This window comes from Salvelinus fontinalis, chromosome 36 (assembly GCF_029448725.1).
Source record: "Salvelinus fontinalis isolate EN_2023a chromosome 36, ASM2944872v1, whole genome shotgun sequence".
Lineage (NCBI taxonomy): Eukaryota > Metazoa > Chordata > Actinopteri > Salmoniformes > Salmonidae > Salvelinus > Salvelinus fontinalis.
The window spans coordinates 25,911,321-25,929,765 of record NC_074700.1 but is presented as its reverse complement, the minus strand read 5'-3'; the positions used below and the strand labels follow the sequence as shown (position 1 = coordinate 25,929,765).

At 39.0% G+C, this 18,445-nt stretch overlaps 1 protein-coding gene across 2 annotated transcripts in view; it reads left to right on the top strand.

Annotated features, from left to right (window-relative positions):
• LOC129835524 (5-hydroxytryptamine receptor 2C-like) overlaps positions 1-18,445 on the top strand; it is a 286,295-nt gene that overhangs the window by 205,205 nt on the left and 62,645 nt on the right. For both annotated transcript variants that reach the window (XM_055901200.1, XM_055901199.1), the window contains 2 exons: positions 3,732-4,491; positions 4,769-4,964. In XM_055901200.1, coding sequence (XP_055757175.1) covers positions 4,273-4,491; positions 4,769-4,964 — 415 coding nt within the window. In that variant the 5' untranslated portion in view covers positions 3,732-4,272. The remainder of the gene's footprint in view (positions 1-3,731; positions 4,492-4,768; positions 4,965-18,445) is intronic.

The window sequence follows — 18,445 nt, the reverse complement described above, 5'->3', positions numbered from 1 at the left end:
CAACACTACATAAAGAGAGACAACACTACATAAAGAGAGACAACACAACACTACATAAAGAGAGACAACACAACACTACATAAAGAGAGACAACACAACACTACATAAAGAGAGACAACACTACATAAAGAGAGACCTAAGACAACACTACATAAAGAGAGACCTAAGACAACACTACATAAAGAGAGACCTAAGACAACACTACATAAAGAGAGACAACACAACACTACATAAAGAGAGACAACACTACATAAAGAGAGACCTAAGACAACACTACATAAAGAGAGACAACACAACACTACATAAAGAGAGACCTAAGACAACACTACATAAAGAGAGACCTAAGACAACACTACATAAAGAGAGACAACACAACACTACATAAAGAGAGACCTAAGACAACACTACATAAAGAGAGACCTAAGACAACACTACATAGAGAGACCTAAGACAACACTACATAAAGAGAGACCTAAGACAACACTACATAAAGAGAGACCTAAGACAACACTACATAAAGACAGACCTAAGACAACACTACATAAAGAGAGACTTAAGACAACACTACATAAAGAGAAACCTAAGACAACACTACATAAAGACAGTCCTAAGACAACACTACATATAGAGAGACCTAAGACAACACTACATAAAGAGTGACCTAAGACAACACTACATAAAGAGAGACCTAAGACAACAACACAACACTACATAAAGAGAGACCTAAGACAACACTACATAAAGAGAGACAACACAACACTACATAAAGAGAGACAACACTACATAAAGAGAGACAACACTACATAAAGAGAGACAACACAACACTACATAAAGAGAGACACCACTACATAAAGAGAGACAACACTACATAAAGAAAGACCTAAGACAACACTACATAAAGAGAGACCTAAGACAACACTACATAAAGAGAGACCTAAGACAACAACACAACACTACATAAAGAGAGACCTAAGACAACACTACATAAAGAGAGACCTAAGACAACACTACATAAAGAGAGACAAAACTACATAAAGAGAGACAACACAACACTACATAAAGAGAGACAACACTACATAAAGAGAGACAACACTACATAAAGAGAGACAACACAACACTACATAAAGAGAGACACCACTACATAAAGAGAGACAACACTACATAAAGAGAGACCTAAGACAACACTACATAAAGAGAGACCTAAGACAACACTACATAAAGAGAGACAACACTACATAAAGAGAGACAACACAACACTACATAAAGAGAGACCTAAGACAACACTACATAAAGAGAGACAACACTACACAAAGAGAGACAACACAACACTACATAAAGAGAGGCCTAAGACAACAGCACAACACTACATAAAGAGAGACCTAAGACAACACTACATAAAGAGACAACACAACACTACATAAAGAGAGACCTAAGACAACACTACATAAAGAGAGACTACACTACATAAAGAGAGACCTAAGACAACACTACATAAAGAGAGACCTAAGACAACACTACATAAAGAGAGACAACACAACACTACATAAAGAGAGACAACACAACACTACATAAAGAGAGACAACACTACATAAAGAGAGACAACACAACACTACATAAAGAGAGACAACACTACATAAAGAGAGACCTAAGACAACACTACATAAAGAGAGACAACACAACACTACATAAAGAGAGACCTAAGACAACACTACATAAAGAGAGACCTAAGACAACACCACATAAAGAGAGACAACACAACATTACATAAAGAGAGACAACACTACATAAAGAGAGACAACACTACATAAAGAGAGACCTTAGACAACATAGCATGGCAGCAACACATGACAACACAGCATGGTAGAAACACAACATGACAACAACATGGTAGCAACACAACATGACCACAACATGGTAGCAACACAATATGGTAGCAGCACAAAAACATGGTACAAACATTATTGGGCACAGACAACAGCACAAAGGGCAAGAAGTTAGAGATAACAATCACACAAAGCAGCCACAACTGTCAGTAAGAGTGTCCATGATTGAGTCTTTGAATGAAGAGATTGAGATAAAACTGTCCAGTTTGAGTGTTTGTTGCAGCTCGTTCCAGTCACTTGCTGCAGCGAACTGAAAAGAGGAGCGACCCAGGGATGTGTGTGCTTTGGGGACCTTTAACAGAATGTGACTGGCAGGACAGGTATTGTATGTGGAGGATGAGGGCTGCAGTAGATATCTCAGATAGGGGGGAGTGAGGCCTAAGAGGGTTTTATAAATAAGCATCAACCAGTGGGTCTTGCGCTGGGTATACAGAGATGACCAGTTTACAGAGGAGTATAGAGTGCAGTGGTGTGTCCAATAAGGAGCCTTGGTGGCAAATCTGATGGCCGAATGGTAAAGAACATCTAGCCGCTTTCCCACCGATCTGTAAATGACGTCTCCGTAATCTAGCATGGGCAGGATGGTCATCTGAATCAGGGTTAGTTTGGTAGCTGGGGTGAAAGAGGAGCGATTACGATAGAGGAAACCAAGTCTAGATTTAACTTTAGCTTGCAGCTTTGATATGTGCTGAGAGTAGGCCAGTGTACCGTCTAGCCATACTCCCAAGTACTTGTATGAGGTGACTACCTCAAGCTCTAAACCCTCAGAGGTAGTTATCACACCTGTAGGGAGAGGAGCATTCTTCTTACCAAACCACATGACCTTTGTTTTGGAGGTGTTCAGAACAAGGTTAAGGGTAGAGAAAGCTTGTTGGACACTAACAAAGCTTTGTTGTAGAGCATTTAACACAAAATCCGGGGAGGGACCAGCTGAGTATAAGACTCTATCATCTGCATATAAATGGATGAGAGAGCTTCCTACTGCATGGACTATGTTGTTGATGTAAATTGACAAGAGCTTGGGGCCTAGGATCGAGCCTTGGGGTACTCCCTTGGTGACAGGCAGTGGCTGAGACAGCAGATGTTCTGACTTTATACACTGCACTCTTTGAGAGAGGTAGTTAGCAAACCAGGCCAAAGACCCCTCAGAGACACTAATACTCCTTAGCCGGTCCACAAGAATTGAATGGTCTACTGTATCAAAAGCTTTGGCCAAGTCAATAAAAATAGCAGCACAACATTGCTTAGAAAAAAGGGAAATGGTGACATTTTGAGGACCTTTAAGGTTGCAGTGACACACCTTGTTGGGACACACAATTCAGTCCCATTCAAAATCTTATTTTCCCTAATCCTAACCCTAACCCTTACCCTAACCCTAAACCTAAACCTAACCCTAACCCTTAACCATAACCCTGACCCTTACCCTTACCCTAACACTAATTTTAACCTTATCCCTAAACCCCCTAGAAATAGCATTTGACCTTGTGGGGACTAACAACATTTTTGTTTGTTTACTATTCTTGTGGGGACATCTGGCCCCCACAAGTATAGTTAATCACGTCCACACACACACCCGCACGCACGCACACACAAACGTGCACACACACAACGGGGGCGTCAGGTAGCCTAGTGGTTAGAGCGTTGGACTTGTAACAGAAAGGTTGCGCAAGATCGAATCCCCGAGCTGACAAGGAAAGAAACTGTTGCTCTGCCCCTGAACAAGGCAGGTATGCCACTGCTCCTAGTCTGTCATTGAAAATGAGAATATATTCTTAACTGAGTTGCCTCGTTAAATAAAGGTAAAGATGACAAACAGTCCAGCTCACTGTTGTTTTTCCTTTTCTCTAGAGCTTTCTGAACATGGAGGACAAGAACCAATGCTTCTTATCTGAAAGAGGAAAGTAACCAACAACACAGAGACCTTCCTGGAAAACCACAGTGGACTCTTCCTACAAGACTGTGTTGTCCTGCTGAGCTAAAGCCTACACTCAGCTTAGGGTCAGGGGCGTTGTCCCCAGAACCATTTGGTGCTCTACTTCAAGAGAACACTACAATCACAGTGAACACCAGAGTACTTCCAAGTGGACCTTAACTGGAGTCTGGACTGTTTCCTTTTGTGAACGTAATGAGACAACACCACAATACTATTTTACCCTAGAACCCAGACCAAGTCGACCCCCAACTCTCTGAATGTCCCGATAGGACTTTCTAAGTGGATAAACTAGGACTATCCACAACTAGACAACACCTTTTAACCCCCAACCAAGCCAATCCCAAGTATCCTGATGACCTGTGGGCCTCTGGGTGGGTCCACTGCCCCCCTCTGGTGGTGACCGGGGTGTAGTCCAGGTCCAGCCAGGACCTCCAAACCCCAGGGGACCATCCCAGGATGGGAACCCCAGGAGGAGTAGCCTTACTGGGGGGCTTCGGTTCTTCCACCACCCCCTCTCTGGAGATGGGTGGCTGGATGGTCTGGCCAGGGGGGAATAACTCCACCTACCGTGGACTAAACCAGAGCCTGCCCTGGGGGGCCGGGGATGGGGGGGCGGACAGCAACCTGTCATTGGGATCACAGGGGGAGGCGGTGTTGCGAGCATCGCCCATGAAGGTCAGAGGGTTTCACTTCTGTTTTTTGTATTGTTTTTATTTATCTCTGTTATTAATATTATTATTATTATTATTATAATACATTTTTTATGCTGTTGCTACGGAATGTGCTATATATAGAAAAACAATCACTTCAATACCAGGTTAGGTGTTGTGAGTGTACCCATTAGTTTACCAGTTATCTGCCATGGTCAAAGGTTCAGCTGTTCAATGACTGCTCTAGTCATTCTATTTCTATGGTGCTAGCTATACAAATCGAGTTTGGTTGTATTTTGAAGGAGAAGAACTGGCCGGCGCTTCTCATCCTAGTCATCATCGCGCTGACGGTGGGCGGGAACATCCTGGTGATTCTGGCCGTCTCACTAGAGAAGAAGCTTCAGAACGCCACAAACTTCTTCCTGAGGTCGTTGGCCGTGGCCGACATGCTGGTGGGGATACTGGTGATGCCTATTTCACTGATCAACATACTCTATGGTGAGTAGGACTACTTTAGTCATAAACCCCTCACCTGACTTTAAAACCCGTCAGCCCTTATCTCGGAGAACTACACTACCCATACACATGCTGGTGGGGATACTGGTGATGCCTATATCTATATACTATATACTATATATACTATATCCCCCATACCCAACTGGCGGGCAGCGGGCCGGATCCGGGCCCAGAACCCCGGTCCCGACAATGTTTTGTTGTTGGGGGGGAGGGGGGGGGGACTGGGTCGGGCTTCGACCCCTGGTCTCATATAAACACACACGTGTGTAGAATTGCAGGAAAGGAGCTTTAAAACAGCAACATTTTCTCTCCACCAACAAGAGGGGTGTGAACAGTTTGGCGTCCCGTGGGTTGTGAGATGGGGGTTTATTACTAGGCCGATAAATGACAATATCCATCTTGACCTTTGACACCTAGGAGGTTTGTGTGACCAGACCTTCTCAAATAGTACTTGAGTATCCCTGTAATATATGGTTAGAAGGACTACAATGCCCATAATCACAGTAATATATGGTAAAGGACTACAATACCCATAACCCCCGTAATATATGGTAAAGGAGGACTTCATTACCTATAACCCCTGTACTATACGGTAAAGAAGGACTACAATACCCATAACACATGTACTGTATGGTAAAGAGGGACAACAATACCCCCATAACCCCTGTACTATATGGTAAAGAAGGACTACAATACCCATAGCCCCTGTACTATACGGTAAAGAAGGACTACAATACACATAACACATGTACTGTATGGTAAAGAGGGACAACAATACCCAGAACCCCTGTACTATATGGTAAAGAAGGGCTACAATACCCATAACCCCTGTACTATATGGTAAAGAAGTACTACAATACCCATAACCCCCTATCTCGCTCATCTGATGGTACATTCACATTGTCCTTGGTCCATCTCGTATTTTCCAGTTGGGGGATTTGTAAATGCGAGATGAGTGTGTTGAAGTGCTGAACTTGGAACAACTCTTCAACCAATGAGATTTTAGTTAGATGGCTAAGCTAACTAACATTGTAAGTTAGCTAGCTTGCTTATCTTGTGAATGTGTCAAACCAACTTCCGCCAATACTTGTACGCAGTGTGGGTGAGTAAAGGCCGTTATCCTAGCCATATCTCTTCATCTCAGCCAAAAGCATTAGGCTACATTGGGATGTGATCCAGTCTGTTGGAGGATTACCTGTGGTGGCCCTGCTAAATGTTAGACTTGGGAGTACTCTGTTGTGTGTCAACTGTCTCCTGTCAACTGTCTGTCTGTGTCTCTCTCTGTAACTCTCTGTCTGTCTGTGTCTCTCTCAGTATCCCCCTGTCTGTCTGTCTTTCTTTCTCTCTCTCTCGCTCTCTCTCTCTCTGTCTCTCTCTGTATTTCTCTGTGTCTCTCTATATCTCTCTGTCTGTCTGTGTCTCTTGCTGTATGTCTCTCTGTCTTTCTCAGTATCCCCCTGTCTGTCTGTCTCTCTCTGTATTTCTCTGTCTCTCTCTATATCTCTCTGTCTCTCTGTGTCTCTTTCTGTATCTCGGTCTGTCTCTCTTTCTCTCTCTCACACTCTCTCTGTTTCTCTCAGTATCTCTCTGTCTGTCTTTCCTACTCTCATTTCCATTAAATTCAAGAGGTTTCATTGGCATGGGAAACATATGTTAACATTGTCAAAGCAAGTGAAGTAGATAGATAGATCTCTCTCTCTCTCTCTCTCTCGCTCTCTCTGTCTCTCTCTCTCTCTCGCTCTCTCGCTCTCTCTCTCTCTCGCTCTCTCGCTCTCTCTGTTTCTATCGCTCTCTCGCTCTCTCGCTCTCTCTGTTTCTCTCTCTCTCTCTCGCTCTCTCGCTCTCTCTGTTTCTCTCGCTCTCTCGCTCTCTCTGTTTCTCTCTCTCTCTCTCTCTCTCTCTCTCTGTTTCTCTCGGTGTCTGTTTCTCTCGGTGTCTGTTTCTCTCGGTGTCTGTTTCTCTCTGTGTCTGTTTCTCTCTGTGTCTGTTTCTCTCTGTGTCTGTTTCTCTCTGTCTGTGTGTATGTCTCTGTAGGACTATGAGTGCAATAGTACATGTAAAACAGAGGTGTGTTGAAGGATTACCTGGTTGCCCTGCTAGCTGTTAGACGTGGGGTGCTACAGTATGTAAGGTTGTAGTGCTCTATGGTCAATGAGTACACTATCTAAACATTCTGTTAGTGTTATGTACCCTGTCTAAACATTCTGTTAGTGTTATGTACCCTGTCTAAACATTCTGTTAGTGTTATGTACCCTGTCTAAACATTCTGTTAGTGCTATGTACCCTATGTACCCTGTCTAAACATTCTGTTAGTGTTATGTACCCTGTCTAAACATTCTGTTAGTGTTATGTACCCTATGTACCCTGTCTAAACATTCTGTTAGTGTTATGTACCCTGTCTAAACATTCTGTTAGTGCTATGTACCCTATCTAAACATTCTGATAGTGTTATGTACCCTATGTACCCTGTCTAAACATTCTGTTAGTGTTATGTACCCTATCTAAACATTCTGTTAGTGTTATGTACCCTGTCTAAACATTCTGTTAGTGTTATGTACCCTATCTAAACATTCTGTTAGTGTTATGTACCCTATGTACCCTATCTAAACATTCTGTTAGTGTTATGTACCCTATGTACCCTGTCTAAACATTCTGTTAGTGCTATGTACCCTATCTAAACATTCTGTTAGTGTTATGTACCCTGTCTAAACATTCTGTTAGTGTTATGTACCCTATCTAAACATTCTGTTAGTGTTATGTACCCTGTCTAAACATTATGTTAGTGTTATGTACCCTATCTAAACATTCTGTTAGTGTTATGTACCCTGTCTAAACATTCTGTTAGTGCTATGTACCCTATCTAAACATTCTGTTAGTGTTATGTACCCTATGTACCCTGTCTAAACATTCTGTTAGTGCTATGTACCCTATGTACCCTGTCTAAACATTCTGTTAGTGCTATGTACCCTATGTACCCTGTCTAAACATTCTGTTAGTGCTATGTACCCTATGTACCCTGTCTAAACATTCTGTTAGTGCTATGTACCCTGTCTAAACATTCTGTTAGTGCTATGTACCCTATCTAAACATTCTGTTAGTGTTATGTACCCTGTCTAAACATTCTGTTAGTGTTATGTACCCTATCTAAACATTCTGTTAGTGTTATGTACCCTGTCTAAACATTCTGTTAGTGCTATGTACCCTGTGTACCCTGTCTAAACATTCTGTTAGTGTTATGTACCCTGTCTAAACATTCTGTTAGTGCTATGTACCCTGTCTAAACATTCTGTTAGTGCTATGTACCCTGTCTAAACATTCTGTTAGTGCTATGTACCCTATGTACCCTGTCTAAACATTCTGTTAGTGCTATGTACCCTATCTAAACATTCTGTTAGTGCTATGTACCCTATATACCCTGTCTAAACATTCTGTTAGTGCTATGTACCCTGTCTAAACATTCTGTTAGTGCTATGTACCCTATGTACCCTGTCTAAACATTCTGTTAGTGCTATGTACCCTGTCTAAACATTCTGTTAGTGCTATGTACCCTATCTAAACATTCTGTTAGTGTTATGTACCCTGTCTAAACATTCTGTTAGTGTTATGTACCCTATCTAAACATTCTGTTAGTGTTATGTACCCTGTCTAAACATTCTGTTAGTGCTATGTACCCTGTGTACCCTGTCTAAACATTCTGTTAGTGTTATGTACCCTGTCTAAACATTCTGTTAGTGCTATGTACCCTGTCTAAACATTCTGTTAGTGCTATGTACCCTGTCTAAACATTCTGTTAGTGCTATGTACCCTATGTACCCTGTCTAAACATTCTGTTAGTGCTATGTACCCTATCTAAACATTCTGTTAGTGCTATGTACCCTATATACCCTGTCTAAACATTCTGTTAGTGCTATGTACCCTGTCTAAACATTCTGTTAGTGCTATGTACCCTATGTACCCTGTCTAAACATTCTGTTAGTGCTATGTACCCTGTCTAAACATTCTGTTAGTGCTATGTACCCTATGTACCCTGTCTAAACATTCTGTTAGTGCTATGTACCCTATGTAAACATTCTGTTAGTGTTATGTACCCTATCTAAACATTCTGTTAGTGCTATGTACCCTATGTACCATATCTAAACATTCTGTTAGTGTTATGTACCCTGTCTAAACATTCTGTTAGTGCTATGTACCCTATGTACCCTGTCTAAACATTCTGTTAGTGTTATGTACCCTGTCTAAACATTCTGTTAGTGCTATGTACCCTGTCTAAACATTCTGTTAGTGTATGTACCCTGTCTAAACATTCTTTTAGTGCTATGTACCCTGTCTAAACATTCTTATAGTGTTATGTACCCTATGTACCATATCTAAACATTCAGTTAGTGTTATGTACCCTATCTAAACATTCTGTTAGTGCTATGTACCCTGTCTAAACATTCTGTTAGTGCTATGTACCCTGTCTAAACATTCTGTTAGTGCTATGTACCCTATGTACCCTGTCTAAACATTCTGTTAGTGCTATGTACCCTGTCTAAACATTCTGTTAGTGTTATGTACCCTGTCTAAACATTCTGTTAGTGCTATGTACCCTATGTACCCTGTCTAAACATTCTGTTAGTGTTATGTACCCTGTCTAAACATTCTGTTAGTGCTATGTACCCTGTCTAAACATTCTGTTAGTGTTATGTACCCTCTCTAAACATTCTGTTAGTGTTATGTACCCTATCTAAACATTCTGTTAGTGTTATGTACCCTGTCTAAACTTTCTGATAGTGTTATGTACCCTATCTAAACATTCTGTTAGTGTTATGTACCCTCTCTAAACATTCTGTTAGTGTTATGTACCCTATCTAAACATTCTGTTAGTGTTATGTACCCTATGTACCCTCTCTAAACATTCTGTTAGTGTTATGTACCCTCTCTAAACATTCTGTTAGTGTTATGTACCCTATGTACCATATCTAAACATTCTGTTAGTGTTATGTACCCTGTCTAAACATTCTGTTAGTGTTATGTACCCTGTCTAAACATTCTGTTAGTGTTATGTACCCTGTCTAAACATTCTGTTAGTGTTATGTACCCTGTCTAAACATTCTGTTAGTGTTATCTACCCTGTCTAAACATTCTGTTAGTGTTATGTACCCTATCTAAACATTCTGTTAGTGTTATGTACCCTATCTAAACATTATGTTAGTGTTATGTACCCTATGTTCCATATCTAAACATTCTGTTAATGTTATGTACCCTATCTAAACATTCTGTTAGTGCTATGTACCCTGTCTAAACATTCTGTTAGTGTTATGTACCCTGTCTAAACATTCTGTTAGTGTTATGTACCCTATGTACCCTGTCTAAACATTCTGTTAGTGCTATGTACCCTGTCTAAACATTCTGTTAGTGCTATGTACCCTGTCTAAACATTCTGTTAGTGCTATGTACCCTGTCTAAACATTCTGTTAGTGTTATGTACCCTGTCTAAACATTCTGTTAGTGCTATGTACCCTATGTACCCTGTCTAAACATTCTGTTAGTGCTATGTACCCTATCTAAACATTTTGTTAGTGTTATGTACCCTATCTAAACATTCTGTTAGTGCTATGTACCCTATGTACCCTGTCTAAACATTCTGTTAGTGCTATGTACCCTATGTACCCTGTCTAAACATTCTGTTAGTGCTATGTACCCTATCTAAACATTATGTTAGTGTTATGTACCCTATCTAAACATTCTGTTAGTGCTATGTACCCTATGTACCCTGTCTAAACATTCTGTTAGTGCTATGTACCCTGTCTAAACATTCTGTTAGTGCTATGTACCCTGTCTAAACATTCTGTTAGTGCTATGTACCCTATCTAAACATTCTGTTAGTGTTATGTACCCTGTCTAAACATTCTGTTAGTGTTATGTACCCTGTCTAAACATTCTGTTAGTGTTATGTACCCTGTCTAAACATTCTGTTAGTGCTATGTACCCTATGTACCCTGTCTAAACATTCTGTTAGTGCTATGTACCCTATGTACCCTGTCTAAACATTCTGTTAGTGCTATGTACCCTATGTACCCTGTCTAAACATTCTGTTAGTGCTATGTACCCTGTCTAAACATTCTGTTAGTGCTATGTACCCTATCTAAACATTCTGTTAGTGTTATGTACCCTGTCTAAACATTCTGTTAGTGTTATGTACCCTATCTAAACATTCTGTTAGTGTTATGTACCCTGTCTAAACATTCTGTTAGTGCTATGTACCCTGTGTACCCTGTCTAAACATTCTGTTAGTGTTATGTACCCTGTCTAAACATTCTGTTAGTGCTATGTACCCTGTCTAAACATTCTGTTAGTGCTATGTACCCTGTCTAAACATTCTGTTAGTGCTATGTACCCTATGTACCCTGTCTAAACATTCTGTTAGTGCTATGTACCCTATCTAAACATTCTGTTAGTGCTATGTACCCTATATACCCTGTCTAAACATTCTGTTAGTGCTATGTACCCTGTCTAAACATTCTGTTAGTGCTATGTACCCTATGTACCCTGTCTAAACATTCTGTTAGTGCTATGTACCCTGTCTAAACATTCTGTTAGTGCTATGTACCCTATGTACCCTGTCTAAACATTCTGTTAGTGCTATGTACCCTATGTAAACATTCTGTTAGTGTTATGTACCCTATCTAAACATTCTGTTAGTGCTATGTACCCTATGTACCATATCTAAACATTCTGTTAGTGTTATGTACCCTGTCTAAACATTCTGTTAGTGCTATGTACCCTATGTACCCTGTCTAAACATTCTGTTAGTGTTATGTACCCTGTCTAAACATTCTGTTAGTGCTATGTACCCTGTCTAAACATTCTGTTAGTGCTATGTACCCTGTCTAAACATTCTTTTAGTGCTATGTACCCTGTCTAAACATTCTTATAGTGTTATGTACCCTATGTACCATATCTAAACATTCAGTTAGTGTTATGTACCCTATCTAAACATTCTGTTAGTGCTATGTACCCTGTCTAAACATTCTGTTAGTGCTATGTACCCTGTCTAAACATTCTGTTAGTGCTATGTACCCTATGTACCCTGTCTAAACATTCTGTTAGTGCTATGTACCCTGTCTAAACATTCTGTTAGTGTTATGTACCCTGTCTAAACATTCTGTTAGTGCTATGTACCCTATGTACCCTGTCTAAACTTTCTGTTAGTGTTATGTACCCTGTCTAAACATTCTGTTAGTGCTATGTACCCTGTCTAAACATTCTGTTAGTGTTATGTACCCTCTCTAAACATTCTGTTAGTGTTATGTACCCTATCTAAACATTCTGTTAGTGTTATGTACCCTGTCTAAACTTTCTGATAGTGTTATGTACCCTATCTAAACATTCTGTTAGTGTTATGTACCCTCTCTAAACATTCTGTTAGTGTTATGTACCCTATCTAAACATTCTGTTAGTGTTATGTACCCTATGTACCCTCTCTAAACATTCTGTTAGTGTTATGTACCCTCTCTAAACATTCTGTTAGTGTTATGTACCCTATGTACCATATCTAAACATTCTGTTAGTGTTATGTACCCTGTCTAAACATTATGTTAGTGTTATGTACCCTGTCTAAACATTCTGTTAGTGTTATGTAGCCTATGTACCATATCTAAACATTCTGTTAGTGTTATCTACCCTGTCTAAACATTCTGTTAGTGTTATGTAGCCTATGTACCATATCTAAACATTCTGTTAGTGTTATCTACCCTATCTAAACATTCTGTTAGTGTTATGTAGCCTATGTACCATATCTAAACATTCTGTTAGTGTTATGTAGCCTATGTACCATATCTAAACATTCTGTTAGTGTTATGTACCCTGTCTAAACATTCTGTTAGTGTTATCTACCCTGTCTAAACATTCTGTTAGTGTTATGTACCCTGTCTAAACATTCTGTTAGTGTTATCTACCCTGTCTAAACATTCTGTTAGTGTTATCTACCCTATCTAAACATTCTGTTAGTGTTATGTACCCTATCTAAACATTATGTTAGTGTTATGTACCCTATGTTCCATATCTAAACATTCTGTTAATGTTATGTACCCTATCTAAACATTCTGTTAGTGCTATGTACCCTGTCTAAACATTCTGTTAGTGTTATGTACCCTGTCTAAACATTCTGTTAGTGTTATGTACCCTATGTACCCTGTCTAAACATTCTGTTAGTGCTATGTACCCTGTCTAAACATTCTGTTAGTGCTATGTACCCTATGTACCCTGTCTAAACATTCTGTTAGTGCTATGTACCCTGTCTAAACATTCTGTTAGTGCTATGTACCCTGTCTAAACATTCTGTTAGTGCTATGTACCCTGTCTAAACATTCTGTTAGTGTTATGTACCCTGTCTAAACATTCTGTTAGTGCTATGTACCCTATGTACCCTGTCTAAACATTCTGTTAGTGCTATGTACCCTATCTAAACATTTTGTTAGTGTTATGTACCCTATCTAAACATTCTGTTAGTGCTATGTACCCTATGTACCCTGTCTAAACATTCTGTTAGTGCTATGTACCCTATGTACCCTGTCTAAACATTCTGTTAGTGCTATGTACCCTATCTAAACATTATGTTAGTGTTATGTACCCTATCTAAACATTCTGTTAGTGCTATGTACCCTATGTACCCTGTCTAAACATTCTGTTAGTGCTATGTACCCTGTCTAAACATTCTGTTAGTGCTATGTACCCTGTCTAAACATTCTTTTAGTGCTATGTACCCTGTCTAAACATTCTGTTAGTGTTATGTACCCTATGTACCATATCTAAACATTCAGTTAGTGTTATGTACCCTGTCTAAACATTCTGTTAGTGCTATGTACCCTATGTACCCTGTCTAAACATTCTGCTAGTGCTATGTACCCTGTCTAAACATTCTGTTAGTGTTATGTACCCTGTCTAAACATTCTGTTAGTGTTATGTACCCTGTCTAAACATTCTGTTAGTGTTATGTACCCTCTCTAAACATTCTGTTAGTGTTATGTACCCTATCTAAACATTCTGTTAGTGTTATGTACCCTGTCTAAACTTTCTGATAGTGTTATGTACCCTATCTAAACATTCTGTTAGTGTTATGTACCCTCTCTAAACATTCTGTTAGTGTTATGTACCCTGTCTAAACATTCTGATAGTGTTATGTACCCTGTCTAAACATTCTGTTAGTGTTATGTACCCTCTCTAAACATTCTGTTAGTGTTATGTACCCTATCTAAACATTCTGTTAGTGTTATGTACCCTATGTACCCTGTCTAAACATTATGTTAGTGTTATGTACCCTCTCTAAACATTCTGTTAGTGTTATGTACCCTATGTACCATATCTAAACATTCTGTTAGTGTTATGTACCCTGTCTAAACATTCTGTTAGTGTTATGTACCCTGTCTAAACATTCTGTTAGTGTTATGTACCCTCTCTAAACATTCTGTTAGTGTTATGTACCCTATCTAAACATTCTGATAGTGTTATGTACCCTGTCTAAACATTCTGTTAGTGTTATGTACCCTGTCTAAACATTCTGTTAGTGTTATGTACCCTGTCTAAACATTCTGTTAGTGTTATGTACCCTATCTAAACATTCTGTTAGTGTTATGTACCCTGTCTAAACATTATGTTAGTGTTATGTACCCTCTCTAAACATTCTGTTAGTGTTATGTACCCTTTCTAAACATTCTGTTAGTGTTATGTACCCTGTCTAAACATTCTGTTAGTGTTATGTACCCTGTCTAAACATTATGTTAGTGTTATGTACCCTGTCTAAACATTCTGTTAGTGCTATGTACCCTGTCTAAACATTCTGTTAGTGCTATGTACCCTATGTACCCTATCTAAACATTCGGTTAGTGTTATGTACCCTATCTAAACATTATGTTAGTATTATGTACCCTATCTAAACATTATGTTAGTGTTATGTACCCTGTCTAAACATTCTGTTAGTGTTATGTACCATATCTAAACATTCTGTTAGTGATATGTACCCTATGTACCATATCTAAACATTCGGTTAGTGTTATGTACCCTATCTAAACATTATGTTAGTATTATGTACCCTATCTAAACATTATGTTAGTGTTATGTACCCTGTCTAAACATTCTGTTAGTGTTATGTACCCTGTCTAAACATTATGTTCGTATTATGTACCATATCTAAACATTCTGTTAGTGTTATGTACCCTGTCTAAACATTCTGTTAGTGTTATGTACCCTGTCTAAACATTCTGTTAGTGTTATGTACCCTGTCTAAACATTCTGTTAGTGTTATGTACCCTATGTACCCTATCTAAACATTCGGTTAGTGTTATGTACCCTATCTAAACATTATGTTAGTATTATGTACCCTATGTACCCTGTCTAAACATTCGGTTAGTGTTATGTACCCTATCTAAACATTATGTTAGTATTATGTACCCTATCTAAACATTCTGTTAGTGTTATGTACCCTGTCTAAACATTATGTTAGTGTTATGTACCCTGTCTAAACATTCTGTTAGTGTTATGTACCCTCTCTAAACATTCTGTTAGTGTTATGTACCCTGTCTAAACATTCTGATAGTGTTATGTACCCTGTCTAAACATTCTGTTAGTGTTATGTACCCTGTCTAAACATTCTGTTAGTGTTATGTACCCTATCTAAACATTCTGTTAGTGTTATGTACCCTGTCTAAACATTATGTTAGTGTTATGTACCCTCTCTAAACATTCTGTTAGTGTTATGTACCCTGTCTAAACATTCTGTTAGTGTTATGTACCCTATGTACCCTATCTAAACATTCTGTTAGTGTTATGTACCCTGTCTAAACATTCTGTTAGTGTTATGTACCCTGTCTAAACATTCTGTTAGTTTTATGTACCCTATCTAAACATTATGTTAGTGTTATGTACCCTGTCTAAACATTCTGTTAGTGTTATGTACCCTGTCTAAACATTCTGTTAGTGTTATGTACCCTGTCTAAACATTCTGTCAGTGTTATGTACCCTATCTAAACATTCTGTTAGTGTTATGTACCATATCTAAACATTCTCTTAGTGATATGTACCCTATGTACCATATCTAAACATTCGGTTAGTGTTATGTACCCTATCTAAACATTATGTTAGTATTATGTACCCTATCTAAACATTATGTTAGTGTTATGTACCCTATCTAAACATTCTGCTAGTGTTTTGTACCCTGTCTAAACATTCTGTTAGTGTTATGTACCCTGTCTAAACATTCTGTTAGTGTTATGTACCCTGTCTAAACATTATGTTAGTGTTATGTACCCTGTCTAAACATTCTGTTAGTGTAATGTACCCTGTCTAAACATTCTGTTAGTGTTATGTACCCTGTCTAAACATTATGTTCGTATTATGTACCATATCTAAACATTCTGTTAGTGTTATGTACCCTGTCTAAACATTCTGTTAGTGTTATGTACCCTATCTAAACATTCTGTTAGTGCTATGTACCCTATTTACCCTATCTAAACATTCTGTTAGTGTTATGTACCCTGTCTAAACATTCTGTTAGTGTTATGTACCCTATCTAAACATTCTGTTAGTGCTATGTACCCTATTTACCCTATCTAAACATTCTGTTAGTGTTATGTACCCTATCTAAACATTCTGTTAGTGTTATGTACCCTGTCTAAACATTCTGTTAGTGCTATGTACCCTATGTACCCTATCTAAACGTTCTGTTAGTGCTATGTACCCTGTCTAAACATTATGTTAGTGTTATGTACCCTATCTAAACATTCTGTTAGTGCTATGTACCCTATATACCCTATCTAAACGTTCTGTTAGTGCTATGTACCCTGTCTAAACATTATGTTAGTGTTATGTACCCTATCTAAACATTCTGTTAGTGCTATGTACCCTATTTACCCTATCTAAACATTATGTTAGTGTTATGTACCCTGTCTAAACATTCTGTTAGTGTTATGTACCCTATCTAAACATTCTGTTAGTGTTATGTACCCTGTCTAAACATTCTGTTAGTGTTATGTACCCTGTCTAAACATTATGTTAGTGTTATGTACCCTCTCTAAACATTATGTTAGTGTTATCTACCCTATGTACCCTGTCTAAACATTCTGTTAGTGTTATGTACCCTGTCTAAACATTATGTTAGTGTTATGTACCCTATCTAAACATTCTGTTAGTGTTATGTACCCTATGTACCATATCTAAACATTCTGTTAGTGTTATGTACCCTATCTAAACATTCTGTTAGTGTTATGTACCCTATGTACCATATCTAAACATTATGTTAATGTTATATACCCTATCTAAACATTCTGTTAGTGTTATGTACCCTGTCTAAACATTCTGTTAGTGTAATGTACCCTATCTAAGTGTTTCTCTCTCTCTGTTTCAATTCAATTCAATTCAATTCAAGGGGCTTTATTGGCATGGGAAACATGTGTTAACATTGCCAAAGCAAATGAGGTAGACAATACACAAAAGTGTTTCTCTCTCTACCTGTTTCTCTCTCTCTCTGTTTCTCTCTCTCCCTGTTTCTCTCTCTCTCTGTTTCTCTCTCTCTCTGTTTCTCTCTCTCTCCGTTTCTCTCTCTCTGTTTCTCCCTCTGTTTCTCTCTTTCTTTTTCTCCCTCTGTTTCTCTCTCTCTGTTTCTCTCTCGGTTTCTCTCTCTCTCCCTGTTTCTCTCTCTCTCTCCCTGTTTCTCTCTCTCTGTTTCTCTCTCTCTGTTTCTCTCTCTGTTTCTCTCTCTGTTTCTCTCTCTGTTTCTCTCTCTCTCTCTCTGTTTCTCTCTATGTTTATCTCTATTTCTCTCTCTCTGTTTCTCTCTCTCTGTTTCTCTCTCTGTTTCTCTCTCTCTCTCTCTCTGTTTCTCTCTGTTTCTCTCTCTGTGTTTCTGTCTGTTAGTCTCTCCCAGTTTCTCTCTCTCTGTTTCTCGCTCTCTCTCTCTCTGTTTCTCGCTCTCTCTCTCTTTCTCTCTGTTTCTATCTGTTAGTCTCTACCTGTTTCTCTCTCTCTGTTTCTCTCTCTGTTTCTCTCTCTCTCTCTCTCTGTTTCTCTCTGTTTCTCTCTCTGTGTTTCTGTCTGTTAGTCTCTCCCTGTTTCTCTCTCTCTGTTTCTCGCTCTCTCTCTCTCTGTTTCTCGCTCTCTCTCTCTTTCTCTCTGTTTCTATCTGTTAGTCTCTCCCTGTTTCTCTCTCTCTGACTCTCGCTCTCTCTCTCTTTCTCTCTGTTTCTATCTGTTAGTCTCTACCTGTTTCTCTCTCTGTGTTTATGTCTGTTTCTCTCTCTCTGTTTCTCTCTCTCTCACTCTCTCTCTCTTACTTTCTCTCTCTATCTCTGTCTGTCTATCTATCTGTTGGAAGGATAATGTATCTAGGATGGATAATGTATCTATGATGAATAATGTATCTCGGAAGGATAATGTATCTAGAACACACACACACACACACACACACACACACGTCTTGTAACACGCAC